This window comes from Castor canadensis, chromosome 6 (assembly GCF_047511655.1).
Source record: "Castor canadensis chromosome 6, mCasCan1.hap1v2, whole genome shotgun sequence".
NCBI classification, from domain to species: Eukaryota; Metazoa; Chordata; class Mammalia; order Rodentia; family Castoridae; genus Castor; species Castor canadensis.
This window is the reverse complement of record NC_133391.1, coordinates 4,756,279-4,768,302: the sequence shown is the minus strand read 5'-3', so window position 1 is coordinate 4,768,302 and position 12,024 is coordinate 4,756,279. Positions and strand designations below refer to the sequence as shown.

General features: G+C 54.1%; 1 protein-coding gene across 11 annotated transcripts in view; it reads right to left on the bottom strand.

The window, feature by feature from the left end:
• Positions 1 to 4,529: 4,529 nt before the first annotated feature.
• The window catches only part of Trrap (transformation/transcription domain associated protein), a 101,654-nt gene continuing 94,159 nt past the window's right edge, over positions 4,530 to 12,024 (bottom strand). For all 11 annotated transcript variants that reach the window (XM_074075532.1, XM_074075538.1, XM_074075537.1 and 8 more), the window contains 4 exons: positions 10,939 to 11,123; positions 7,523 to 7,726; positions 7,241 to 7,435; positions 4,530 to 5,098 (listed from right to left, as the gene is read on the bottom strand). In XM_074075532.1, coding sequence (XP_073931633.1) covers positions 4,814 to 5,098; positions 7,241 to 7,435; positions 7,523 to 7,726; positions 10,939 to 11,123 — 869 coding nt within the window. In that variant the 3' untranslated portion in view covers positions 4,530 to 4,813. The remainder of the gene's footprint in view (positions 5,099 to 7,240; positions 7,436 to 7,522; positions 7,727 to 10,938; positions 11,124 to 12,024) is intronic.

The window sequence follows — 12,024 nt, the reverse complement described above, 5'->3', positions numbered from 1 at the left end:
GGCGTTTGGGGGCGTTACTAGGGTCTGAAACCAGTATTTCCAGGCTTCCAGCGCTGTGTAGCTTGGATGTGCTTTAGAAATGGCCTTATAAAAATGTGACTCACTGCTGGCTTGTCCCACTCACTGGATGGCGGCCATGGCAGCCACAGCGCTGTGTCCTCTGTGGGCGGGGAGACAGCGAGTTCCCATTTTCTCCTGTCCACACTTTGAGTTTCTCTCATTTACTCCTGGGTAGGCAGTTGAGTGACTAATCGAGCGCTCACATGTAAACTCAACGCCAATTACTCCTGGGCTCGCTCCACGTGCGTACGTTAGCTGAAAGTGCGTTTCGGGGCTGTGTCTGTCTGGAGGATGGCCTTGCGTGGCAGCCAAGTCCCTAGTCACTTAACTAACCAAGCACCTCACAGTGACTTGACCTAGTGATAAGACAGGTATGTTGACCTAAAAAATTTTAGCTTATAATGAAAAATTTTATACTTTTGCAAATTACAATTCAATAAAAATAATACACCTGAAAGTAAAATGTCTGGAGAGTGGACACGTACAGGACGGCCTGCTAGGCCACTTGGACCCTTGAATGTCCCCATGGAAACAGGACCCATGAGAGACGGCTGAAATCACCCCTGGAAACAGGCCAAATGTGTCCACAGCCGAGCAGATGCCTGGCAAGAAGCCTGTCCCCCTACCAACCCGGTCCCAGGTCCCCTCTGTCAACTGGCCTTGCACACCTGACCTGTGTGGGCCACCTGACGTGGGAAGCAGCCCAGCTCGGACCTCAGGGAGGGGAAGCCGTGGGAAACAGCAGCTCGGCCTATAAAACACAGGGCCTCCCGACCCCAGGTAAGGGGACGCTAGTGTGACACCCTCAGGAAAAGCAGTGCCACAGATGTGTCAGGCTCCAGGCCCGAGGCCCTGGGTTTCATAGGCCTGGTCACTTGCTCCAACACTCCCAGTACCAAGGATGAGTAAAGGGAAGAGCAGAGAAAGCTGTAGTAGGTGGCACGGGGACACCACAGGACAGCCCTTCAGCCACCTTCCCCAACAGACGTTTGCCTTAGTCCAAACAGGAGGAAGAACTGCATGACCAGTGGAACACACAGGCAGACCACTACCTCAGGACTGGTCCGGTGGCCTTGTTACACAAGAGTCATTGCTGCTGGCAGGTGCTCTGTCCTTCCTGGGTTCCAAGATGGTTGCAGAGTGACTGCGGGGGAGAACGGCTCAGAGCAAAGGACACAGACGCACATCGGAGGCCAAGGCGCGGCTCTCATCTGCTTTCATCATGCCCGGGCCCCAGTGGGGAGGAAGCACCTGGGACAGCGTGACTTTTAAAAGCACACACACTTCCAGTCTGCGCCATTAATTCCATACCGTGCCAATCACAGCTCGCTCTCAGCAGGTACCGCCCCTTGATCACAGCCACATGGGGACACAAACAGGGATACCAGACTTAAGACACCACGCAGCCAGCGCCACAGCAGTCAGCTATCAAGTCGCCGGTGGCTTGAGAAGTCATTTCAGTCTGTCCCCTTGGCCAGGGACGCTGGCAACTGTGATGGTTGGACCAACATGGGGTGGGGTTCCATTTCCTGGCTTGAATTCTCAGGGGTCATCCGGAACCCCACTGGTGACTGTAACAGCCCCAGCTGGGCCACTTCCAGCTGTACTGCAGGTGGCCGACCCCTCTGCCCAACTGAGCCTCTTTCCAGGAGCGCTTTGTTCTCGTGGGATCCAGGACACTGGCCACAGCAAACCCTTCCATTTTGGTGACGAGGCTGTCGCTCACGAGGTCTACATGGTGCCTGGGTGTGAACGCAGCGGCTGCTGAGTCTGCGGGGGGAAGCGTCTACAAGCTTGGGAAATCTGTCACCTCACCAACCTGGTGTCAGTGACGTTCCCCTGGGGGTAGAACCAGCACTCCACCTTTCCTGGCTCACGACCGGTGGGAGGTGACCGTGAGCAGTGGGTCACTCCTGGTATGTCCTCTCTCCATTGGTGGCAGCACAGCTGTCTTGGGAGCCTTCTGTTTGTCCGGCTTAGAGGTTCTCAATGGAGAAAATGTCAGCACTCAGGGGACATGTGAGTGTGACAATTAAAGCTGTGGAGGTTTGCCAGGGAGGATGACTGGGGCAGCTGGAGGAGGGCTCCCCTGCACAGTCCGACTGCAAACACCAGGAGAGATGGCTGCTTCCTCAAGGGCCTGAGTTTTAACAAAAGATCCAAAGGCAAACAAGAAAACACAGGACCAAAATGTACCCATGCAGCCCATCCCCAAAGAAAGGCAGGACACAGAAAAAGCCAACTCGAGGGCTGGCAGAGTGGCTCAAGTGGTAGAAAACGGTGTGGCCGTCCCCAACTTAGAACGAGAATCACAGCATGAGGTTCTCCTGGGCGTCTAACCACAGGAAGCCAAAGTGGGGGCACCTGGCTGCGTGTGCCCACAGCTGTGTCACTCACAGTGGACAAAGACGGAAGCAGTGGCCACTGATGGATGGACGGATGGACGTGACCTATGCAGCCAGTGGAGCCTCATTCAGCCTTAAAAACGAGGCCATCTGATGTTTAATGACGAACATTGAAGACACCGTGCCGAGTGGAACGAGCCAGTCATAGCCAAGTCACGTATGGTTCTACTTCTGTGAGGTCCTAGAGCGTTCCAATTGTGGTGACTGAGAGCAGAATGATGGTTTGGGAAATGGAAAGGAAAGAGGATGCTGGGAGCTCAGCAGTTTCAATCTGATGAGACAAAAAGGATCTGGAGGACGGCAGCGCTGGCTGTCCGTTACTGAAGCACTTAAGCCACTGACTGTCCACTTAAAAAGTCAGAATGGCAAATTTTATTATTTGTAATACCCCTCTAGAAACAAGTCTACACTCAGAAAACAGCGGGTAGCGAATCATACACGTGTGGCTCCCATAAATGACCCTTTCCGGGTACCTCTCCGGCTCCTGACCAGGCAGCCCTGAGCCCAGCTCCTTGCATGGCCGCCACATTGCAGTGAGGACGCTGAAGGTCCGGGTCACTGGTATGCCAGGCTTCCCGAATCTCGGTCCTCCGTCACCACAGACCTTGGAGCCCTGGTTGCTGTGAGATTTTGGTTTTCTCAGCAACTAGGGACCCAGCCTGGCTCTCCAAAGTGACGAGTGATGTTCCTTTACCTGAAGTCATCCGCTCATCTCCCTCCACACCACGCTCCACAGCAGCAGGTCCTGCGAAAACACAGGACAAATCCCGTGACACAGAATGAGGACGGCTGCAGGGCAGGCACCTACCTGGCTCAGACCCGTGGCCCTATGTGTGTCTGAATTGCTCTCTAAGGACTGGAGAAAAGTCACTGCAGAGAAAAATGGAAGAGGTGTCAGCTGGGCACAAGTGGCCCCGCAGCTTCCGTCTGATCTGGGGAACAGCTCGGGGTGTGGAGGGTAGCTGGGCGAGTTTTAATCTCAATTTCTGTGCTACCAGCTTGGGGACAAGCTTGGACAAGCTACTCGCCCTCTCAGAGCTGTGAAGGGGCATGCCACCTCACCTGGGCTGAAGGCCTGGGTCTTCTGAGGGCTGGAGCCACCCACGGTGAAGAGCCTGCAGCAGGGTCATAACCCAGCCCTGCAAAGCTTCCGAGAGACCCTGTGCCCTCTGACCTGCTGATGTCACCGTGTGTGTCAGGACGGTCCTGCATGCACCAGCAGAAAGGCTCTTCTGTCTATTCCAACTGCGTCCCTAGGAGAGGGCCTGGCCAGGGTCCAAACCAGATAAAGGGACAGTGAGCTGGCAAGGACTGCCATTCCTCCTCAGAGTAACAAACTGTGCTCTGTTTGCTTCTGATTCTTCAAGCTGGGACCTCACCTAGCTCTGTGCTCTGTCACCATGAAGCCACACAGAGTAGGACCCTCCCAGATGGGGCTCAAGTCCAGGAGGGGCCAAGAGACAAGGTGGGGACACCCCACAGGAAGACATTTCACACGATTAAAAACACAATTCCTTTTATAAAATATTTATTCTAAAAAATCACACTGTACAAATTTAGACAACATTGTCAATGCTCAGATTTATAAAAGCGTGAACGTAACATAAACTAAAGGGACAAACTTTCATTGCTCTTTTCTTTTTAAATTAGGAAGGAAAATTTTCAGGTACGATGATAGCAAACGTCTAGAAGACATCCGAGGAGCCAGCAATAAAAAGTGCGAGGTCACCTGCCGACCCTGACGGCTCTGTGTCGCCCAGCTGGATCCACCTGCGACATGCTGAGGACGGCTTCCCTCCCCGTAGGGGATGCGGCCTGCCATCCCGCCACACGCCCAGCGAGGTGCCCGCAGCCAGCGGCGCACAGCGGAGGGTGTGCTCAGAGGACCCGGTCCCTGTGCTCCTGACGTCCTGTCTCACACTGCGTTTTCTGTGCACTTCAACTGTCCACACACCACACGAAGCTGCTGGGAAGTGTCGCTCCCAGTCGTGAAAGGGACGACAAAGCTGCTTCCTACAGCTCCATCTGCTGCACGACGCAGGGAGGAGTACCGTAAAAAAGAACCCAGGAGAAATTCCAGGCCGAGAATCCTGGTTCCTTAAAAAAGCCTTTTAAAAGCTCAGGCTAAGCCCGGCTCTGCCGGTCCTGATGGCCTGGCGACACTGTGTGCAGCTTCCTCCAAGGCTAACGCCACGCTCTTCCAACACACACTCCACCGGGAAAGCGACTGGGACCCGGCAAACCGGCAGGACCTTTGTAAACAAAGTGAACAAGGCAGAGAGGTCATAAAAGCCATGGGCTCTGAGCCAAGAGGCCCTTCACGTTCTGGGTGGCGGGCAGCTGCTTGGTCACAGCCACGGGTGCCAGGCAGGGTCCATGCGGCACAGGTTGTCCAGGCTGTTTGCAGCAGCCACCAGGGTGTTGACCTTGCTCTCTCCACCTTCAAACTGGGCCAAGTTGTGCAGACGGGTCATGATGGCCGTGACAGCTTTCTGTACCAGGGACACCAGCTGCTGGCTGTCCATGTTCTCGGGCTGCCCGGCGGCCGAGAGAGGAGACGACATGTCCTCCTGGGTTTTCTTGTGCCAAGCAATGACCTCATCCCGCAGCACGGTTTTCAGGATGCCGTCCACCTGTGTGGGGAGAGAGCGACACACTCATGTTCCACCAGAACAGCCAGAGGGACAGCTGAATGGAGCCACCGTGGACCACCAAGGGCCCGTCTAACCTAAACACTCTGGGCCAGGCCGTGCTCCCGGCAGACACGGTGTGCGGCACCTGGGGACGAAACCATGTCCTCTACAGGAGCAACGGCCGAGAGGCCTCAGAACCAGGACACAAGGCTTCTGTCTGGTCTTCAGAGTCAGGGTGGCGCGTGTCTGTTTGGGACATGCTACCACGCGGCACCTGAGTGTGCTGGGTCTGTGTCTGCTCTGCTCGACATGACACACGCTCATGTGCCAGCTCTGCCTTACAGGGCTCACATCCCCAAAGACACAATGTGTCCCTGGGGGTAGGGGACAGGCCCTGTGGAGAACAGGTGAGCCGGGAGGCAGTTCTCAAAGAAGCCCAGTGGTGGGTCACAGCTGGTGGAGACCGGGAAGATGTGGCGGGCCAAGCCTGTGGTGCTGCACGATGAGGCCTGAGCGGGAGGAGTGAAGCTTGGTCAGACAGGAAGACCAGACAGAGGCCCGAGACGTTTCCTTGGTCTGGGGTCAGAGTCAACTCAGGGTCACACATCAGCTCTGCCACTTCCCACCTAGGGGGCCTTGGGAAAGCCACTGAATCCCCATTTGTAACCTGGACGTAGTAATATGGCTCCCTCCACGTCAGGTGGAGGGAGGGTAAGGCATCAGAGTACGTCAAGTGTGCAGACCAGGGGCTGGCAGTGCCGTCAGTGCCTGTCATCAGGCAGCGAGCAGGTCATAGGAGGGCTTGGAAAGTGTGATGGGATCACGCGCACTGCTGGGGGAGAGCAGAACAAACGTGATGGGCCTGTCTTTGGTGTAGCACTGTCTCAGGGGAGGTGAGGTCAGATGTTCAGGTTGAAGGTTTTATTCTGCCTTACCCAGTGCCAACACAAAACGGTCTGCACCTTAACTTAAGAAGTCAGGCTTTACTCAGTCTCATGCTGTGTGTGGTGGCACACGTCTGTAATCCCCACACTTGGCAGGCTGAAGCAGGAGGAGTAGGAGTTCAAGGCTAGCGGAGCTGCACAATGACGCCCTGTCTCTAAAATAGAATCGGGGCCCAGGGTTTTAGGGAAGTTCCAGTTTCTTCCTCTCTCCACCCTGCAGTCTATAGAGAAAACTGTGGCGTCCCACCAGGCTGGGACAGGCTGTAAATTATGGAGAGCATCCCTGAAATCTAGGGTTCACCCTACGGTTGTTTCCAGAAGCATAATGTCTCAATCTGAATAAGAAGTCCAATTTTAAGCAGATGGAAGGTTCCCTGTGTCAGCACATCACCTCACTCCCAAGGCAGCCCAAGGACATGTCACCTCCACTCAGTCACTGTGAGTTACTGTCCCCACAGCAGCGCTGACAGACATGTGCACTGGGCATAAAAGAGCAGGCTGTGTCCGTAACGTATAGACCTTGTTCACAGCTAAGCATTCAGTGACTTCCGCTACAAAAAAGCAGTTTCTCAAGTCTTCTCCAGACAAGAACTGCTTATCCAGGGAACACAGAGGAAACCAGGTACCTGTTCTTACAAGTTCAAGAGAAATGAAGCAAGAACTTGCCAGCCCCACGCCGAGAGCCCTTTGCGGGTGGGAAGACCTCAGGGTGGGCTCCGTCACAGTGAACTGGGTTTCAAGCTGAGCCACTCCCCACACAACTGTGTGACCTTTGCTACATCACCGTGCTGCCACAGCCCCAGTTTCCCCTCAGTACACGTGCTGGGGAGCTTGCTGAGAACCCGGTGAAGCATGAGGCACAAGGGAGGACACCCAGGAGATGGCAGGTGTGGCTGCACGGTGACGGGGCACTGTGTGTGGCTGCGCCATGCCTCACTGCAGCCCTGGGAGGCAGGTGGCATCCTATGAGAATGCTTCACAAGCGAGATGTGCAAAGGGGAGCTGGAAGTTGCAGTGGTCACAGCTGGGAAATGATCCTCCTTGTAAGGTGGCCTGCCTGACACCTGAACACTCGGAACCCTTTCCCAAATGACCCCACCTCAACGTCCATCCCTGGTTAGCAGGTGAGCAAGTCCTATAAGGCCACAGACGTCAAAGGCAGGCAGTGTGCTCGTCACAGGGTGACACCAAAACCCACCTTGAAGTTGGGCTGAGCGAAGCACCGTGCAACAGCAATCATGGAGGCAGTCAACGGGCCGGAGACACCGATGGTGGTCAGGAACTCAGAAATGTTTGGTGTGAGGCGGAATGGGACAGGCCGGTTGGCGTCTAAGTCTCCAGTTGCATCATTTATATCGAATCGAAAGTAGGCAACGTTCAGCTTGCCTGTGTCCTGTGTTTTGAAAGGGGACATCTTAGGGACCCCACAAGCAGAAGGGAACCCGTGCAAGGAGCGGCATGACAGTTCACCCTGAGTTACCTGAGCGATCTGCAGCATCTCGGGGTTCAGCCTGTTCAGATGCAGGACGAACTCCGCGAAGCCAATGAGTGCCAGCTGGATGGTGACCATCTTGCGGAAGGTCCAGTAGTCGGTGGCGTTGGGGAAGGCGTGCAGGGCCCACTCCTTCAGCATGCTGCGGGGGACCATGTTACCCTGCACTTCCTTCAGGACGTCCCGCAGGACCTGCAACAGCACCGACTGCCTAGTCGCTCGGCCACGCCTTGCTGCCGCGGAAAAGCCCTCAAGTGGCGAGTACATGTGTGCTCAGCCCACACTGCCTGTGTGACTGGGTACAAGGCCAAACGGGACCGGCAGTCCCTCCTGGGCGCTGCATCTTGTGCCCGAAAGCAGCAAGGCAACTGGCTAGAAGCCTTAGTTGCGTTGTGTGTGCTATCTGCCTTACACAGCACAGGACAATGTCTGAGAACTACTTCCACCCTTGCTAACTGCAGAACACATCGGGCCAGTGAACAAGAGCAACAGAAGAGCTAGAGAGCACACCACCGCTTCACACTGAAGAAGGTATAGGCAAAAGTGCCATGAACCGAGGAACTAGTCCAAGGAGGGGACAGAGACATCATACAAACTGACAACCCAACTACATCCTAGAAGACTGGCCAGACTGGGCCAAACCCAAACTCAGCCTCAACACCTGGTTCCTGTGACCAACTGTCTGTTCTGAGCTCAGTCCTGCGTGAAAAACCATTAGCTCAGAGGCCCCAACACCAGGACTCTTGCGGACCATCCAGGACAGGTGTGGCTCCCATTGTTCCCATTGCCACACACTTCTCCCCTCCGCAGTGGCTGGGAGAACCCACAGCCAAATGATTCGGCTGGCTGTGAAAAGCAGAGGCCTGACAGCTGCTGGAATGCAGGGAGTGGGTGCAACTGCCCACGCCTAGTTCACTGAGCCAAGCTCCGCACACAAGGCATGGCAGAAGGGTGGAAAGGATCTAAAAGGCTGGACATGTGTTCCCACATTAGTCACCCAAGGTGCTGCACAAACAGGAAGTGGAGGCTAAGCAGGTGTGAACTGATGTACCGTGATGGAAGGTATGCCCTGGGACAGACAGACAGAATCTCTGCAAAAGAAAAGCCACAAAGAAGATGTGTGACCTACTGGTTCAAAGCATGACACAACTGGTCAGACCCTCAGCTGGCCCTGAAACTGAGCAGAGATTTCAATGAGCACATGTGACAAAGAATAGAGACTTCACAGAATTAGTACAGGGATGTCACCAAACCCACAGGCCACAGTAACGGACTTCTAGAGGTGCCAAACTACGTTCCTTAAGGCATTCGATTTTCCAAATACTCAGGGCCACAGTCAGAGCCACACAGCCAACACGTGGGGAAGAAAGTGAGCTCACCTGTACCTAGACATGAGGAATTCTCATGACTCACAAGATGGACGGGGGGCACAGACAGGCTCCTCCAAGGAAGATGAACAAATATCCACTCAGCACATGGAGAGGCAGACGTCACCAGTCACATCGCCAGGATGGCCGAGAGGAGGACTGCAGGGACACCTGCAATCCCCACTACTCGGGAGGCTGAGATCGGGCCGGGTTATGGTTCCAGGCCAACCAGGGCAAAATGACTGAGTGCTCATCTCAACCAATAGCTGGGCACAGTGGCACATGCATTCCAAGCTACATAGGTAGGATCATGGTTCAAGCCAGCCTGGGCAAAAAGTTTGTGAGACCCTATCTCAACGGACAGGCGGTGCACACCTGTCACCCCAGCGATGTGATGGCAGGAAGTGTAAAAGAGGAGGCTCGCAGATAAGGCTGGCCTGGAAAAAAGTAAGACTAGCTCAAAAACAACTGGGCCGGGGGTCTGGGGGGACACGGACGACGACACAACACATGGCTCAAGTGGCAGAGCTCCTGCGTACCAAGCTCCAGTTCAAACTCCAGTACTGCCCCCACACCCAGAAACAAACCCCAACAGTAAGTGTGTGCTGGCAGGTGAAGAAATTAGAACTCGTCGTCTACACTGCAGACACTTTGGAAGACAGTTTGGCAATTCACAGAAATGCTAAGCAGAGTTTCCATGTAACCTAGCCACTCGGCTCCTGGACACATTCAAGAGAAATGAAAACATGTCCACACAAAGACCCCCACACAAGTGTTCACAGAGTCAGTGATGATAGCCCAAAAGGCGTAAATTATCCTGAAGTCCATCCGCCGATGGCTGGGTAAACTATAAGCGGTATATTCACACATTAGAATGTTACCTGCCACTGAAAATGAATGACAGCCAGTGCCAGTGGCTCATGCCTGTAATACCACCCACTCAGGAGGCAGAGATCAGGAGGGATCAAAGTTTGAAGCCAGCTCCGGGCAAATAGTTCAAGAGACCCTATCTTGAAAAAAACCCTTCACAAAACAAACAAACAAACAAACAAACAAACAAAAAAACCCAGGAATGACATACTGACCCATGCAACAAAACAGACACACCCCGAGAGCATCAGGCCAAGTGAGAGAGGCAGACACAGAAGTTCACAGTGCACGACGCTGCTCATGTTACATCCAGAAGAGGCAAAGGCACAGAGGTGGAAAGACCTGTGACCACTAGGGGCTGAGGGTGGAGAGGAGAGAGGGTGACTGGTGGGGTGGTGAAGGTTTGATAGGTGGACAGGGGTGGTGGCTGTCCAACTGAAATGAACACTATGCAGGGTGAACAGTATCTCACTAAAAGTGTTACAAAAATGGCACACTGAAGGAGCAGAGGTCAGCAACAAAAACAACCAGGTACAGAGTTAGAGGTGGTGGGGACAGTGGCCATCAAAGGTAAACAACAGCCTCGCCTATAAACACCTCACAGCTGCCCCATAGGGTCCACAGAATGCCCAGGCTGCCCTGTGCCACAACTCCCCTTCCTACTCCCCGCACACAGCTCCATCCACAGAGCTCAATCAGGAAACAGGCTTCCGTTGCCCTTGCCTGCACACACGTGGGAAGCTGCCCCTACCTAATCCTGCACCCTGCGCCACCTAAATGGTGCTCCTGCTCCAAGCAACCACGACAGCTGGGCCTCACGTTTCACAATCTGCTGCTCTTACGCCACAGCAGGGACACACAGATCACGCCAAGGATAAAGAGGACACAAACGGGCTCACATCATTTGATCAGGCTCGAGGCTGCCATCAGCTCTGATTTGTAAGCTTCTCTGCAGGCGGAATCTCTTGAGGTCAGAGTTCACCTTTGTCAGGTCACAACAAACCATTTGCAACAGATCCCCTTGGGTAAGGTCACTGCCCTCCGATTTCTCCCATCTCACGAACCTAATGACCCTCATGGAAGACCCTTGTCACCCCAGCACCACCTGAAAGCAGCTGCAACAAGAGGCCCCGGGCGGCTCAGCTGGCACCTGGCCTGGACTCATACCTGGTGGCTGGCTTGGGTCCCCCGCGCCTGCACTGTGGCCAGCCTGTCATAGTAGCGGGAGATGGGATTGTCATGCTCGATGCCCTTCTTGGCACAGCGCTGCTTGTAGATCTCCACAAGAGAAAGTGAAGATGGGTTGTCTTCCACAAGGCGCATCTGCGGGGACACGGCCACCACCCGAGGAACTGTGGAGATGTAAGGGAGGGAGGACAACCACAGTTCAGCACCAGTCCCTGCCCACCACCGGCTGGGAGCAGAGGGAAGGTGCTTCGAAGAGAAGCTGAACCCTGAGGTCGGGCTGCAGCTTCGTCCTACGTTCAGTATTCCCAGAGATCTTTAAAATAACTAAGACCTCTGCAAGTGCTCACTCCTCAGAGGAGCCCAGCTCCAGGGCACCTGCCATGTCACCTCACTTGCCTGCCTCCTGATGCCACAGGGCTGTCCTCCTGCTCTGCACCATTCACGCCATTTTCTTGACCTACGGCTCAGGTAAGGACAAACTACAGAGAATCTGATAAAACGGTGTTCACACACAGCGACCTACATTCCATCTACAGAAGCAGCACAGCAGGGGCCCTGCCGCCAGCCCACTTGCCTCCACTTCCCAAAGTTGCCTCGCTAGTGACACAGCTTGGGGAGTCACTAGATGTGTGTCAACTTCAGTTTCTTCATCCAAAAACTGGATAAAGAACCTGTAGTTTGTGGATGAAATGAGATAATCCTATATTAAGATGTTAAGATTATAGTAATAAGACATTTTATTAAAATCCAGATGAGGGAGCTGCACTGACACCCAGCTCCTACGCCACTGAGCCCTGGGCATGAGGCTGACAGCAGGATGCGCACACAGGTGAATCTCACATCTAGTGAACAAAGACAGCTAATCTGGTCAAAATGAGGCTGTTGGCACACTACCCTGGCTTCTGTCCATGAACAACTTCCAAGATGACTTAAACTTGGGACTGTCACTGCCAAATGTTGTGAAGAAGCAAAGAATATGCTATTACCCAGGGCTGGGATCAGCACCACAGGCATGTCACATTGGTGCTAAAGCACTCAGCTTTCTTCAGACTTCTTTTTGAATCT